Source organism: Chiloscyllium plagiosum, unplaced genomic scaffold (assembly GCF_037043375.1).
Source record: "Chiloscyllium plagiosum isolate Xiang-an unplaced genomic scaffold, Cpla_swu_hap1 HiC_scaffold_14, whole genome shotgun sequence".
NCBI classification, from domain to species: Eukaryota; Metazoa; Chordata; class Chondrichthyes; order Orectolobiformes; family Hemiscylliidae; genus Chiloscyllium; species Chiloscyllium plagiosum.
Window position 1 is genome coordinate 20537646 of NW_028270152.1, and position 17360 is coordinate 20555005.

At 41.8% G+C, this 17360-nt stretch overlaps 1 protein-coding gene across 4 annotated transcripts in view; it reads right to left on the reverse strand.

Annotated features, from left to right (window-relative positions):
• Window positions 1-17360, reverse strand: part of slc26a6.2 (solute carrier family 26 member 6, tandem duplicate 2) — a 165086-nt gene that overhangs the window by 39411 nt on the left and 108315 nt on the right. For all 4 annotated transcript variants that reach the window (XM_043707735.2, XM_043707737.2, XM_087994124.1 and 1 more), the window contains 5 exons: window positions 6984-7136; window positions 4806-4888; window positions 3568-3715; window positions 1998-2111; window positions 526-603 (listed from right to left, as the gene is read on the reverse strand). In XM_043707735.2, coding sequence (XP_043563670.2) covers window positions 526-603; window positions 1998-2111; window positions 3568-3715; window positions 4806-4888; window positions 6984-7136 — 576 coding nt within the window. The remainder of the gene's footprint in view (window positions 1-525; window positions 604-1997; window positions 2112-3567; window positions 3716-4805; window positions 4889-6983; window positions 7137-17360) is intronic.

Sequence of the window (17360 nt, forward strand, 5' to 3'; positions counted from 1 at the left end):
TTGTATCACCTTTGTCTATTAATAGAATCCCTATGTAAAGTAACACTAATTGGCTGCCTCGAACTCCGTTCTGAGGAAGGATCACTCTAGCCGAAACATTAACTCTGATTTCTCTCCACAGGTACTGCCAGATCTGCTGAGCTTTTCCAGCAATTTCTATTTTTACCTCCAATCCATGCAGTTTAAGTGAGACCCTTATAAAAATACATTCCATCCCACAGTTGCACCTCTCCAGAGAAACTGTGGAGGTTATAACTCTCTTCAGCATAATGGAGGAAACACAGATCAGATCAATCCATTTTGTTTGGGGTTATCCTAAATGGTTAGGTTAAAAAATATCTAACAACAAACGTGGTGAATGTATGTGTGCATCTTCTCACCCAAGACAGATATTAATTTAACACAATAATAAACTCGACAATATCTAGTATGATTATTAAGTTCTCTCACGCGGTACAACAGTTAGCCCATCCATATATTTTCTTGAACACAGCTCAGGCATTGTAAATAAATGAAGAGACTTGCCTTAGGTAGTTGACTAAATAGTGCCCCGATTTCAAGGATAATCACCAAGATAACAACAGAAGACACTGCCGCAGCTAACTGTGAATGATCCAATTGAGAAGACAATTCAATAACAAACATATCGGACATAGAACAGTACAGCATAGAACAGGTCTTGATGAACATGATACAAGTTAAACTAATCCCTTCTGCCTTCCCATGGTACATTACCCTCCATTCCGTGCTTATTTATGTACCAATCTAAAAGCCCCTTAAACGCTCCTAATATATCTGTCTCCTCCACCACTCTCTGTGTAAACAACTTGCCCATCACATCTCATTTGAACTTTCCCCCTCTTATCTTAAATACATGCCCTCTAGCATTGGCATTTTAAGTCTGGGGAAAAGATTCTGACTGTCAACCCAATCTATACCTCTCAATTTTGTAAATGTTTATAATGATTCAGACAAATTGACTCAGATTTCCTAAAGAACATAGAACATTGACATTCAAGAAGTGATTAGATTATGACTGAAACTCTGCAAATATTATGGGCATGATAGAACGTTTAGGGGAGAAAGGGAGACCTTCACGATAACATCGGCCAGTATGGGAAGTGAACCCACACTGTTGGCATCACTCTGCATCACAAACCAGCCATCCAGCCAAATAAATGAGTCCCACTTCATATATAATAATGTGATGGAATCCATGGTTTCAAAGTTTGTATTCTTTGTGATGGATCCTATTTGGAACTGAAATAGAAACCTCAGCCAACAGAAAGGAAAATGGAACCGTAAGATTTCAAAGATAATTAAAACAGAAACAGAAATGGACACTTCAGTTTCTGGGAAAACTGACACTGAAATGAGTTAAAAAGACACAGAGCCATTAGAGCTCAGATCTAATTGCTGAGGAAGACAGAGGCTAGATCCAAGAGTTGGGAATAGGCAAATATACAATCATTGCCGGTTGTTTCTATTACTTGAAAATAACATGAGAAGATCTACACTTCAAAATCATCTAAAGTAGAGTTGAAGAGATTTTGCAGATGTGTGCCATTTTAGTGAAGATTGTGCCAAGGTTAATATGGTGTGGTCATTAATTGGAGATCAAGCTAAATTCTAGAAGAAGAGTTGGAATTTTAACAGAGTTCAGAGCTTTTGTGGTTGGAATGAGTGCCATACATTTTGAGTGGACTGGTGAATAAATCTGTGAGATCAGTCTCTGTTGTATCTCCTATTTAATATTCAATTTGTTTATTAACTCATGTTTAGTTTGTGTTGATTTGGGTTTGCATACTTAAATAAAGGTGATAAAACTGAAATCTTGTCCATTGGTTTTTTAATTTGTGTTATTCATTAAATTCAGTTTGTTTGGTTTATTGTTCTTCACGGTTGATAACAATAGAAAGGAACAATTTCACTCCATTCTAGTTTATCTGTGGTAACTGCATCTTGAGAATACTTCCAGTGGACACAAAATCCCTTACCTGTGTGTTTCCTCCAGTAGTTTCTTGAACCAGACTCCTGGACATGGAACAACTCACAGCAAAGCATTGGAAAAACCCTCCCACAAAGTTGCTGAGCCCCAGTGCGATCAGCTCCTGCAAGAAACAAATCATATAGTGGAGGACAATGCCTTTAACACATATTATTGCTTCCGCAATATCATACGGTGCCAATATTTCTTGGTGGACACAATCGCACAGCATCATTGAATGGAAGGAACCATTTGATCCATTGTGTCTGTTAGGTTTCCAAGAGATCAATGCAATTTCACCTATTCTTTCACACCTTTGCACATTTCTTCCTTTTCAAATAATAATTCCATTAATTTTTGGTAAAAATTCAAGTGATTCAAATATAAATTTTTCATGAAACAAGACACATTCCATTCCATTGTGTGACAAAGAATTCCAATGTAGTTTCATATTTATTCTCTGCACATGGATCTCCAGTGTATCAAATCAATTCTCAACACTCCCATTTTGTACAAATTTAATGGAGAGATCCAACTGTATGGTTTTATTAGCCAGGGGAAATAATTACCAGTTGTAGTGTTTGAAACAGCTACACACCCACAGATAAAGGATAATAAATTCTGCTAATCAGCATCATTGAGGAGGCATATAAAATGGGACATCTCAACATTTTGACCTAATGAACCTAAAAGTTCAGATTGACTGCAGAAGCAGTTGGGTTCATTTGCATCTGCTTTTAAAAGACTTCTGGTTTTCAGACAGTCAGATAGAGGATACCCAATCTGTAATAATCCTGTGACATGACCACTATGCCACAATCTTCAAATTGCAACCTGATGGTGTCCTTATACCCCAAGAGACAGATTAGGCAGTTAGGGCTGGGTAATAAACGCTGGACAAGCAAGCAATGTCTATATCCTTTTAATGAATATTTTAAAAAAAGGACCTATACTCTCAGGACCATCAATGAGACAGCTACGAAAATTGACTAGTCTGAGTTGTAAGATTGAATCGACCATTTGGATTGGTTGCATTAAATGGTTAATTAGAAGGTTCACCGTATTCTCTTTCTCATGAACCTTTACCTTTGCATTACTGCCTGAATCAGTGATTGAATGATTTGGTTAGGGATCATAATGGTATAAGTAGCACAGGAGCTGCAGAGGGAATGGGATAACTGGATTGAACAACTGTTTCTTGATTCCATGTTTTCCAAAAAGCATTCATTAAAAACAGTAAAGGGAGTGATTTCCAAAAAGCATTCATTAAAAACAGTAAAGGGAGTGCATTGATCACTCTGTAAAGGGACACAGAATTCCCTGCACTACTCTCTTCAAGATGGAAAACTGAGGCCTAGAAAAATTCCTTCATATCAAAGAATGCGAGGATGCAATGTGCTCCATAAAAAGGAGGATCTGAAGGAGCGATTGAGACAATAGGAATCATATGAAGGGAGGAGGACAGAAGGTGAAAGTTTGACTCAAAACTGCTACTGACCAGGAAAATGGTGAAGCAGTATTGCTGGGTTGCGTGTCTTACAGTGGGTCCTATATTCCAAATCATTAGACTGCTGTATTACCTGATTACTGTCCACCTGGTACCCATGCTTCAATGCGAAGATCTTGCCCAGTGATATTGTGATGCCATATCCTACAATGGCCAAAGCAAAAGCATCTCCCACAAGATTGGAGGCAAGGTTGAAGTCAGGTGGAACTGGGGCTTGCAGTCTGTACAAGGCAAATGAAAAGAGGAAGCACTGAGGACAAATCGCTTGAAATCTTCAACATCTGTCACTAAAAGAACATACAACATAAGAGCTGGGGTAGGCCATTTGGCCCTTCATGCTGTGCCATTCAAGAAGATCATAGCTGATCTTCTCCTTCAACTCCTCCATCCATAGTAGCTCCATATCCCTTAATGCTGTCAGTACCCAAAATCAAATAACACCCATATAGAATCCCGGGCTGTATTTTCTTGGTGGTGTCAGGATTGTAATATCGAGCTGAATTCCAGATTGGGAATGTAGCTGTACAGAAGACCTCTAGTGATCTTATCAGAGGTAGCCAGTTAACAAGTCATCTTAGGGAGCCTGTAGGATCGTGTGTGGACCAGTGAAATGAGAGATCCAAGAAGAGGTTCTGCTTTGAGGTCTAATTGACGGCCCCGGTGAATACTGATGGGCTCCATGTAGGTTATGGGTGGGTTGGTCACCCTTGTTTTATGGACACTCCATAACCCACAGAGGGACCCTTCCTCCAAATCCTCCACACTCTACCCCACACAACTGGCAATGGCTGCCCCTAGATCAAATTCTCTGCTGTTAGCACATGAACCCACTCTTTACCCAAACAATAAACCTAATTGTTTAGGGCCTTCTAAATCAACCCTGGTTTTCATTAACAACACCTGCACCTGTTTGAGGATACCACTCCCTTCAGATAGCTTTTCCCTAGTCTCAGCTGCTACTAGTAGGTGACACGGTAGTGCTGCCAGCCCTGTAACTGTGGTGGGCTATGGTCTTTATGGCCCACAGTCCTGAAGGATGCGGAACTTCTGTCTTCTCCACAAAATTCAACCCTTGGTACATATGAGAAGCATTTTTTTCTCTCAATGCCTGGCTGCGCTCAGTGTGCTGTTGTGTTTCCTTTAAGTGTGGATCCTTCCTTGGGAAGCAGCATTGGTGAAGCTACTGCAGACAGAACTGAGAAATGCAGCAATTAAACAAAAAGGAAATTTAACCAACGCAATTATTTGATAGTGGATATCCCCATTTAAGAAGGTTAAACCTTTTAAGAAAATATGTAACACTCAACTGACCCTTTCGGAATATTCCCCACAACTTGTATTCCATATTTTCCGACTAGGTCGACATTAGACGCAATCAGTGTAGCAATTATGACCTATTTTGAAGGAGAACAGAAAGGTAGTGAAGTTTGAAGTATTTACATGATGCTGTTCCAAACTTACTGTTGGCTTACATGCAGGGACATTCTTTCCATTGGGACATAAAGGTTGAGACTGTTTCTGTGCCCCTAACTTCTGTTGGGGGGGGGGGGGGAACAGTCACTCACTGGGACTTTTATGTGGGCTCTCCTTTAGTTAGTATCGAGAAAGGTCCTCTGGCCCTCCAGCTTTGACAGCTGACTTACCATCCTAATTAGCCAATCACAGGTCTTCCAGCTTGTAAACAACAGCAAGCCACAGTCAAGGTCAAGTAACTCAGAAGGAGGTTCAATATGGATATGTCAAATAATCATTTTTTTCTAACCTTAAATTTATAAACAAAGACAGCATCTTGGGAAAGCAAATCTTAGCAGGACTTATACACATAATAGTAAGGTCCTGGGGAGTGTTGCTGAACAAAGAGACCTTGGAGTGCAGGTTCATAGCTCCTTGAAAGTGGAGTCGCAGGTAGCTAGGATAGTGAAGAAGGCATTTGGCATGCTTTCCTTTATTGGTCAGAGTATTGTGTACAGGAGTTGGGATGTCATTTTGCGGCTGTACAGGATATTGGTTAGGCCACTGTTGGAATATTGCGTGCAATTCTGGTCTCCTTCCTATCGGAAATATGTTGTGAAACTTGAAAAGGTTCAGAAAATACTTACAAGGATGTTTCCAGGGATGGAGGATTTGAGCTACAGGGAGAGGCTGAACAGGCTGGGGCTCTTTTCCCTGGAGCATCGGACACTGAAGGGTGACCTTAGAGGTTTACAAAATTATGAGGGGCATGGATAGGGTAAATAGGCAAAGTCTTTTCCCTGAAGCCGGGGAGTCCAGAACTAGAGGGCATAGGTTTAGGGTGAGAGGGGAAAGATATAAGAGAGACCTAAGGGGCAACTTTTTCTCACAGAGGGTGGTACGTGTATGGAATGAGCTGCCAGAGGAAGTGGTGGAGGCTGGTACAATTGCAACATTTAAGAGGCATTTGGATGAGTATATGAATAGGAAGGGTTTGGAGGGATATGGGCCGGGCGCTGGCAGGTGGGACTAGATTGGGTTGGGATATCTGGTCGGTATGTACGGGTTGGACCGAAGGGTCTGTTTCCAAACTGTACATCTGTATGACTCTAAAGTCTTATGAGACCATAGGGGGTGCTCTCTCAGAGAGCGAAATGACTGGTGGTGATTTAACCAGACTTCAGGCGAGGGAAGAGATTGAGAAGGAGAGTATTAAGCAACGAGGCCACCACCAAAGATGGAAATCCTGTACGGAGAAGCCCTTAGCTGGACGTGCACTCCGGTTGCTGTGAGGTATGTAGGTTCCCCAAGGCCTACCACTGAATTCTCTCTCCCAAGCACTTCAACAGACTCCAATCAGTGTAAGAAACTGGATGTTGACAGAAATACCCCTTTTACTTTTAATCTTATCCTTGAATTTGCTGTTCCAAGGCTGTTAACAAGCTCAAGCAGCTACCTGTCACATTAGGGTAGGCCAACCTGCTAATCCTGATCCTGCCTCATCCAAAATGGCCAATGCCAGGAATGGAAGTCAGAATCTAGCATTGAGTGGGGTCTGAAAATTCAGTTCAAGGAGTCTTTCTCCCCGACAAGCATTGCAGGTTTATTATTTTAAAATTTCGAAGTAGTGAGATAAATCAGGAAGAAATAAACCAAAATAAAAGCATAAATACTGGAGATCTGAAAGAAAAATGGATAGCAGATCTGGCAGCATCAGTGAACAGAGAAACAATTACATTTTCAAACTTGTTATGACTTTTGCGATTATGAAGCAAATTCAAATTTGATTTAAAGACAAATATTTGGCTTTGACATTTTTAACAAAACATTATTGATTTTAAATATTGTCATACTTTATTTCCTTTTCACTATTTAGAAGAAAGGGGAAAGATAAGGATGTGAGAGATGTAGCAATATTCCTGGTATTGAACACCTACTGTCCTGAATTGACAGTGTGTGGCAAATATAAGGAAATTAGCTCAGAGTATCACGAAGAAAACTGACCTCACTAATCCAAGAGAAAGCTATTGTATTTACCTCAATGAGTTCAATAGGAATAGGTATTGGCAATTTAGACTTAAAACGGTCGTTTATCATCTTCACTGCAAACATGGTGGACATAGCAATAATACTGACAACCATGGTGCCAATATTCGTCAAATGTAATGCTTTGATCACATCGATTAAAGTCTGCAGGAGACAGAAGAAAAACAAATAAACACATCAATTAAGCCAGTCAATCAACAGCCATGGGACTTGAATTTACAAGCTGCTGACTGGGAATAAAACCCTCAACGCTTCGATCAGAAGGAAATTCTGTCCTTTGAAGTTCGTGTTTGCACATTTTAATAAAATTTACAATTTTAGTTCATATACAGATGTCAAAATTTATTATCAGGAGATAATAAATTCAAACTGAACCCACCACCACCACCCCACCAAAAAACCTTAGATGTGGAGTAAAGCTTCCCTGACACTACCCCAGTCTGCGCAACGCAATTAATCGGAATTAAACTTGTTGCTGTTGGTGCCTCTATGTATTGTAAACCAGCCATCCAAGCTAACTGAACCTAACTGTACAAGAGCACAGAATTTAGGGAAGACACTGGTTAGACCTCTTCCAAAGCATTGACGAAGTCTTGTTCAATAAAAGTTTGTAAAGATTAGTCCAACAATTATGAATCAATTAGTTTAACTTCAGTGGTGTGAAAATGTCTAAGAAACAATTATTTGGGATAGAATTAATAGTCACATGGAAATATGAGTATTGATTTGAAAGAGTTGGCATTGATTTGTTAAGGGAAAATTGTGACAAGCTAGCTAACTGCAGATCTTTGGGGATTGACACTGCAATCTTTTGCTATAAATTCTGTGCCTTATGATCCTGCTACCTCTTGAAGGAGCAGCGCTCCGAATGCTAGTGCTTCCAAATAAACATGTTGGACTATAACCCAATGTTGTATGATTTTTAACTTTGATCTTTGAAGAGGTAGCAGAGAGGGAAGGTTTACAGTTGTTGATTTGGTGGACATGGACCTCCAAGCAACATTCGATACAGAGTCAAGAAGAAAGTTATAGTTCTTGGCATAAAAGAGATTATAGCAATGTGATTATAAAATTAATTGACGGATAGGAAACAGAGAGTATTGGTTAAAGGATATTTTTCAGACTGGAAGAAGATTTGTAGTGTCGTTTCCCCAAGAGATCTTGTGCCCCTTGCTTTCTCTGGTGATTGAGATCTTGATATTCAGGGGACAATTTCAAACTTTGCAGACTTTGCAAACTTTGGAAAACTGTAAACTCTGAGGAGGACAGAGTAGAACTTCAAAAGGATATTGAAGGAGTGCATTGGTAGGTGGCAGATGAAGTTCAATGTGGAGAAATGTGATGCATTTTGATAAAAAGACCACAAAGAGGCAGCATAAAATAAAGATACCATTCCAAAGCAAGGTACATGAGTGACCTGGGGATATGCACATGAGTCATTAGAGGTGGCAGGATATGTAGTAAAAGTTGTTAATAAAGCAGGCAATGTTCTATCTTTCAGAAATATGTGCATGGGGTAAAGGCAAAGTTGCCATTCTGTCAGAGGGAATGCCTTCTCAATAAAGTGAGATAATAGTGAGTTTAACCTGAGGGAATTAGGCCCATTGTTAATTAGGTCCAGCTGTGAGGTGAGAAGCAAGGTTGAGAATAGAAAACCTTCATGGTAATTTCAGCGAGAGTGGGAATTAAACTTGTTGCTGTTGGTGCCTCTCTGTATTGTAAACCAGCCATCCAAGCTAACTGAACCTAACTGTACAAGAGCACAGAATTTAGAGAAGACACTGGTTAGACCTCATCTAAAGCATTGTGCACAGTTCTGGATGCCACACTGTGTCAAAGATGTGGAGACATTGGAGAGAGTGCAACAGAGGTTTATGAGAATATTCCAACAATGCAACTCTTCAGGTACAGGGAAAGATCGGAGAAGCAGAGACTGTTTTCCTTGGAGAGGGGAAAGCTAAGAAAAGATTTTATGGATGTTTTCAAAATCATGAGGGTTCTAGACAGAGTGACCTAGAAGAAACGATTCTTTGTTCATTAATGGATTGAGAACTGGAGGGCACAATTTCAAAGTTGTGCAAAAGAAGCAAATGTGAAATGAGGAAAAACCTCACGCAGCAAATGGTTCTGGTACGGAATGCACTACTTAGAGTGTGGTGGAGGCAGGTTCAGGTGAGCCATTCAAGAGGGCTTTGGATGATTATTTAGGATCCTGGGAAAAGTGAAGAGATTAACACGGAGTTAAAATACTCAGAGAGCTGGAGTAGACGTGATGGGCCTAATGGCCTCCTTTGGCATTGTAACAATTCTGTGGTTCCATATATTAGTTCAGTTGAATTTTTAGTTACCTTCATTAACACTTTGTGCTGGCTGCATAGTTATTTCAGCTGACCTCACTAGGGAAGTTATAAACAGGGACACTTCTGATGGTCTGGCTCTTAAAATGAAAGAAAGCTAACAGAACTGAGGGTTCCAGGGTCAGGGTTTGTTCTCGGCTGAGTGAGCAATCTCAACCGCGCTGACAGGGATCCTGTAATGGTCTTGGTGCCCTGGGTTTGGGAGGGGAAAATCAGCACCTGCTGTTTCCTGATGATTGGTCACTCATACTTGACTAATGTGGCTGGGCTGAGCTCTGATGCCACAAGGTTGAACATCTAAGGAGAAGGTGCTGGGGAAGTTGAAATGTCTGAAGGTCGATAGATCACCTGGACTGGATGGATTACATGCCAGAGTTCTGAAGGCAATCGCTGAGGAGATTGTGGAGGCATTGATGGTGATCTCTCAGGAATTACTGTAATCAGGGAGGGTCCCAGAGGGTTGGAAAATGTCTAATGTTACACCCCTGTTTAAAAAGAGAGAAAGGCATAGGATGGGAAATTATAGGCTGGTTAGCCTGACCTTGGTCGTTGGTAAGATTTTATAGTGCATTAATAAGGACAAGATTACACAGTGCTTGGAAGTGTGTGGAAAAATAGAACTGAGTCAGCATGGCTTCATCAAGGGGAGGTCATGCCTGACAAATCTGTCCGAATTCTTTGAGGAGGCAACAAGTGAGGTAGACAAAGGAAAGTCAGTGGACATGATCTATTTGGATTTCCAAAAGGCCTTTAATGAAGTGCTGCACCGGAGGTTGCTAAATAAGGTAAGAGACCATGGTGTTAGGAGTAAGGTATTGGCAGGGAGAAAGGATTGCCTGACTGTCAGAAGGTAGCGACTAGGGATAAAGGAGTCTTTTTCAGGATGGCAGTCAATGACTAGCAGAATTCTGCAGGACTCCTTATTGGGACCATGACTGTTCATGTTGTATATTAACAACCTGGTCGAAGGAACTGAGGGCAATGTTGAAGGTATTCAACATTATGGGTATTCAAATGACACTAAGGAAAGTGGAAGGAAAGGTAATGTCAAGGAAGGGGGGAGGCTTTAGAAGGACTTGGATATGCTAACAGAGTGGGCAAAAAGGTGGCAGATGGAATACTATTGGGGAAAGGGATGATGTTATGCACTTTGGTAAGAAGAATAGAGACATGGACTATTTTCTAAATGGGGAACGGCTTCGTAAATTTGAAGTACAAAGCAAATATTGGAAGTCATAGTTCAGGATTCTCTTAAGTTTAACATGCAGGTTCAGTTGGCAGTTAAGAAATTAAATGTAATATTAGCATTCATTTCATGAAGGCTAGAATACAAGAGCATAGATGTGCTACTGAGGCTGTATAAGACTCTGGTCAGACTACATTTGGAATATTGTGAGCAGTTTTCAGCTCCATATCAAAGGAAGGTTATGCTGGCCTTGGAGGAAGTCCAGAGGACGTTTATGAGAATGATCCTGGGGATAAAGGGCTTGTCATATGAGGACAATTGAGGATCCTTAGTCTGTAATTGATGAAGTTTAGAAAGATGAGAGAGGATCTCATTGGAACTTACCGAATACTGAGAAGCCTGGATAGAGTGGATGTTGAGAAATGTTTCTGCTGATAGGAGAGATTAGAACCTGAGGGCACAAACTCAGAGTGAAGGGACGACCTTTTAGAACTGAGATGAGGAGGAATTTCTTCAGCCAGAGGGCAGTCAGTCTGTGGAACTCATTGCCACAGAGGGCTGTGGAGGCCAAATCATTGAGTGTATTTAAGACAGAGATAGGTAGGTTCTTGAATAGTAAGAGGATCACGGAATACAGGGAGATGTAGGAGAAGGGTATTGAGAAACATATCAGCAATGACTTAGCAGACTCAAGGGGTCAAATGGCCTAATTCTGTTCCTATATCTTATCTTGTCTGTGTTCACTTTCTAGGTTCACAACAGAATCATACATCACAGGGGGAGGCCATTCAACTTATTTTGCTTGTGTCAGCTCGTGACAGAGCTAGTCAATTAGTCCCAACTCCCTTGCTCTTTATTCATCGCTCTGTAAATTCTTTACTTCTCAATGTTTATCCGTTTTCCTCTTGAAAGCTACCCTGCTGAATTTGCTTCCATTACTCTTTCAGGCAACACATGGCAAATTGCTAACAATAAATATTTTCCTCATTGCCCTTTTGGCTTTGTGGTCTTTAGGGAGATGAGGAATGTCTACATGAGTAGTAGGGAAGAAGGGAACTGCACTTCAACAAACCTCGACAGAAGCTATATAGGACGGTGGGTTGGGGGAATGCTTTAAAAAAAAGGCTGACTGAACCTCAAGGTTATTTTAATGATGAAGGCCTTACAAGGCAAACTGAATTTTCTGTTTAATAACCATAAGGGCTGAACAAGCTCAGCAGGTCTGGCGGCATCTGTGGAGAGAAATCAAAGTTACCTTTTCGGGTCGAGTGAGCCTTCCTCTGAATTTTCTGTTGTTTAATATGGCTTCATCCTCTATCAACCACTTCGCAATAATGAATATAAGTGTGATCTCTTGGGATAGTACTTATGGATTGTTCTTTACTTCTGACTGAAGTAGTTATTATGGAGGTTTGACTGCATTGTTGTACCAGGTACCTTTCTTGAAGGGATGTGATGGGTCTGCAGATAAGACTTGATGTGGAGGTGCCATTATTGGACTGGGATGGATGAAGTTAAAAGTTACATGATGCCAGGTTATAGTCCAACAGGTTTATTTGAAAGTACAAGCTCTCAGAGCGCTGCTCCTTAATCAGGTAGCTAGTGGGGCAGGATCATAGGACACAGAATTTATAAGTAAAAGATCGAAGTGTCATTACAACTGATGTGATGTATTGAACAAACCTAGATTGCTGTCAAGTCTTTAATCACATATAATGGGGACGCAGGTTTCGATCGATTAATATATAAATCCCAGAACATCTTTCAAGTCACAATCTGAGATAACTTAAGATTTTACCAGTATAAAAAAAGTGACATCTCAGCTCAGACAATGTGTTAAAGGTGTGAGGTTGGAGTCTGTCTGTGTCCCAGCCTTGAGTCAGACTGGTTCTCTTTCCAAAGTAGGATCTAATAAAATATCATATGGATTGACTGTCTACACATTGTGTGCTTTTTGAACAAAATAGAATGTATCTGCAAGTACAAATTCACCCCATAGATGTGTGTGAGAGAGACCGAGAGAGTGAGTGAGAATAAGAATGTGTGCGTGTTTGATAGAGTGTGTGCACAAGTGTGATGGAATATATCCCTGTGAGTGGGTGTCCATGCGAGTGTGTGTGTGTGTGTGAGAGAGAGAGAGCGTGTGTATGAGAGAGAATCTGTGTTAGTGTCTGAGTGTGATTGTGTGTGAGACTGAAAGATTATCTGAACCAAAATGTGAAAACTTATGCCTTAATGCTAGGTCTGTCCTTGCTCGTTCTATTAATGAGCAAGCCTGGCTGGTTAAACATTAACAATATTAACCATGACATTTACTGTGTTTTATTAACCTATTTGGTTTTGATAAGGGATTATTGAGACTGTTGGATAGATGGGGCTTTGTTCATTGCCCGTTGTCTCATTGTGCAACAATCTCAACTGGAAAGTATTCTCTCTAGCTCCTTTTGAAGGAGAATAAGTATGAGACATAAGCTCCAATTATCTAGGGTGACCATTTGAATTCAATTTAAAAGCTTTATTACTTTCAGAACTCAGAAATTACCCTTTGGAATCTCCTCATTTTTATCAGTTTAAAGCAAGCTATTTGGAGGTGATTTTGACATAGGATAATTTGGGTCTTCTGGAATATAGAATGGTGTGGAGTTCTTGACTGAGATCATAGATTCATACAGCTATACAGTATGGAAACAGACCCTTTGGTCCAACACGTCATGCTGACTAGATATCCTAAATTAATCCAGTCCCATTTGCCAGCACTTGGCTCACATCTCTCTAAATCCTTCTTATTCATATACACATCTGGTGCAAGTGGTGGAGGCTTGCAATCGTACCAGCCTCCACCACTTGCACTGGCAGAACATTCCATACACACAACACCCTCTGTGTGAAAATGTTTCCCTTAAATCCCTTTTAAATCTTTCCCCTCTCACCCTAAACCAATGCCTTCTAGTTCTGGATTCCTGCAATCCAGAGAAAAGGCCTATCCATGTCCATCATGATTTTATAAACCTCTATAAGGTCATCCCTCAGCCTGTGATGCTCCAGAAAAAACAGCCCCAGCCTCTTCAGCCTCTCCCCATAGCTCAAACCCTCTAACCCTGACAACATCCTTGCAAATCTGAATCCTTTCAAGTTTCACAACATTCTTTCTGTAGGAGGGAGACTAGAACTGTACACATTATTCCAAAAGTGGCCCAACCAATGTCCTATACAGCTGCAACATGACCTCCCAATTCCTATACTCAACACTCTGACAAATAAAGGCCTACTTTACTATCCTATCTACCTGAGACTCCACTTTCAAGGAACTATGAAACTACACTTCAAAGTCTCTTTGTTCAGCAACACTCCCAGGATCTTACCATTAAGTGTATAAGGAGAAAGTGAGGACTGCAGATGCTGGAGATCAGAGTCAAAAGACTGGAAAAGCACAGTCAGTGAGGCAGCATCTGAGGAGCAGGAGAGTAGACATTTTGAGCATAAGCTCTTCATCAGAAATGTGGGGGGTGGGACTGGTGGGACGGAAGCTCGGAACACGATGGGTAGATGAAGGTGGGGGGGTGATGATCATAGGTCAGAATGGAGGGTTGAATGGATAGGTGGGAAGGAAGCTGGACAAGTAGGACAGATCAAGAGGATGGTGCTGAGTTGGAGGGTTGGATCTGGGATAAGGTGGGGGGGAGGGGAGATAAGGAAACTGGTGAAATCTCCATTGATCCCATCTCATTGGAGAGTCCCAGGCAGAAGGTGAGGTGTTTTTCCTCCAGGTATTGGGTGACTAGGATTTGGCGGTGGAGGCAGTACAGGACTTGCATGTGCTTGGTGGTGTGGGAGGAGTTGTTGAAGTGATTGGCCACAGAGCAGTGGTGTTGTTTAGTGTGTGTGTCTCAGAGATGTTCTCTGAAATGTTCCCAGGATCTGCTCCCAGAAGGATGAATTCTACTCCAGAACATCCCAGATGACCTCTTACTTCAAGGACAATTTCCCCTCCTAAGTGGTCAACAATGCCTTCCAGTACATATCCTCAACTTCCCACACCTCTGCCCTTGTACCCCACCTCTCCAACCGCAACAAGGCCAACCCACCCCTGGTCCTTACCTTCTAACCCACCCACATCTGGATACAATGCATCATCCTCTGGCAGTGCCACCTACAGTCAGACCCAACCACCAGAGATATATTTCCTTCCCTACCCCTTTCAGCATTCCGCAGAGACTATTCCCTCCGCGACTCCATCCTAGCCCCTCACACCAACTCACCCTCCACTCCCAGCACCTTTCCTTACTGCTGCAAGAGGCGTAAAAGTGTGCCCAGACCTCCCCCCTCACCTCAATCCAAGGCCCCAAAGGATCCTTCCACACCTGGTAGAGATTTTCCTGCACCTCCAAACACCTCATCTACTGTGTTCGTTGCATTCAATGTGGCTCCCTCTACTTTGGGGAAACAGGATGCCAACTTGCAGAACGTTTCAGAGAACATCTCTGGGACACACCCACTAAACAACTCCACCGCCCTGTGGCTGATCACTTCAACTCCCCCTCTCACTCCGCCAAGGACACTTAGTTCTGGGCCTACTCCACTGCCAAATCCTAGCCACCCGACGCCTGGAGGATGAACACTTCATCTTTTGCCTTGGGACCTTCCAACCACAGGGAACCAACAGTTTCCTCACCTTCCCTCCCCGCAACTTATCCCAGATCCAACCCTCCAACTCAGTACCGCCCTCTTGACCTGTCCTACTTGTCCATCTACCTTCCCATCTATCTGTTCCACCCTCCAATCCAACCTATCACCATCACCCCCACCTTCATCCATCTATTGCATTCCTAGCTACCTCCTCCCAAGCCTCAGCCCCCTCCAATTTATCTCTCAGTCTCCATTGGCACCCCCCCTTCCCACACATTCCTAATGAAAGGTTTATGCTCAAAATGTTGACTCTCCTGCTCCTCAGAGGCTACCTGATCGACTGTGCTTTTCCAGCACCATACCTTTGACAGTAAGTGTATAAGTCCTGCTCTGATTTACCTTTCGAAAATATAGCACCTTGCATTTATCTAAATTAAACTCCATCTGCCAGTCCTCAGCCCATTGGCCCATCTGATCAAGATCCTGTTGTAATCTGAGGTAACCTTCTTTGCTGTCCACTGCACCTCCAATTTTAGTGTCATCTGCAAGCTAACTAACTATACCTCCTATGTTCACATTCAAACCATTTATATAAATGATGAAAAGCAGTAGACCCAGCACCAATCCTTGCGGCCCACCATTGGTTACAGCCTCCAGTTTGAAAACCAACCCTCCACCACCACTCTCTATCTTCTACCTTCGAGCCACTTCTGTATCCAAATGGCTAGTTTTTCCTGTATTCCATATGATGTAATCTTGCTAACCGGTCTACCATGAGGAACCTTGTCGAACGCCATACTGAAGTCCATATAGATCACCTCCATTGTTTTGCACTATCGATCCTGTTCATAACTTCTTCAAAAAAACTCAATCAAATTAGTAAGACATGATTTCCCATGCACAAAGCCATGTTGACTATCCCAGGGTTTGTCCTTGCCTTTCCAAATAAATGTAAATCCTGTCCCTCATGATTCTCTCCAACAACTTGCCCACCACTGATGTCAGACTCACTGGTCTATAGTTCCCTGACTTTTCCTTACCACCTTTTTTAAACAGTGGCATCACGTTAAACAACCTCCAGTCTTCTTGCACCTCACCTGTGACTATCGATGATCTAAATATCTTAGCAAAGGGTCCAGCAATCATTTTCGTAGCTTCTCACAGAGTTCAAGGGTATACCTGATCAGGTCCTTGAGATTTATCCACCTTTATGCATTTTAAGACATCCAGTACCTCCTCCTCTGTAATATAGACATTGATACAAAATACTCCTAGTATCTCGCCGATCTCTTCTGGTTCCATAGGTTGCCTTGCAAATCTTTGATGGAGCCTATTCTCTCCCTGGTTATCCTTTTGTCCTTAATATATTTTTCAAATACCATTACCGTTCTTACAGATAATGGAGATTTCCTTACAAATTTGTTTCTCAATTTCCCGTTGACTATTGGGTTGTCATAGTACAATCTCAATAAGGCAATCATCCCGTTCTGTCTATAGTATAATCCCAATAAGGTGATCATCCCTTTCTGATTTCTCAGTTCTACCCAAATATCTTCCCTGGATGTATTCCCAGGTGTATCCTTTCTGAGTGCAGACGTAATGTTATTCCTTATCAAAAACACCACTTTCCCCTCCTCTCTTGCCCCCTTTTTGTCCTTCCAACAGTGTTTGAATCCTGGTACATTAAGCTGCTAGTCCTGTCCATCCCTGAGCCATGTCTTTGTAATTGCTATGATATCCCAGTCCCATGTTCATAACCATGCCCTGAATTTATCTGTCTTCCCTGTTCGGCCTCTTGCTTTGAAATAAATGCAGTTTAATTTACCTTGTTCTCTGCTTTGTTCCTTCCTGCCCTGACTGGTTGACTTGCTCCTTGTCCCAACTGTACCAGTCTCAGACTGATCTCTTTCCTCACTATTTCCGTGGGTCCCAGCCCACCACCTTATTAGTTTAAATCCTCCCAAGTAGCTCTCGCAAATCTACCTGCCAGAATATTAGTCCCCTTCCAATTCAGATGCAATTCGTCCTTCTTATACAGATCACTTCTATCCCAGGAGCGATTCCAATGATCAAAAAATGTGAATCCTTCTCCCCTACACCAGCTCCTCAGCCACGTATTCATCTGCTCTATCCTCTTATTCCCACCCTCACTAGCTCGTAGCACTGGGAGTAATCCAGATATTACTAACCTCGATGACT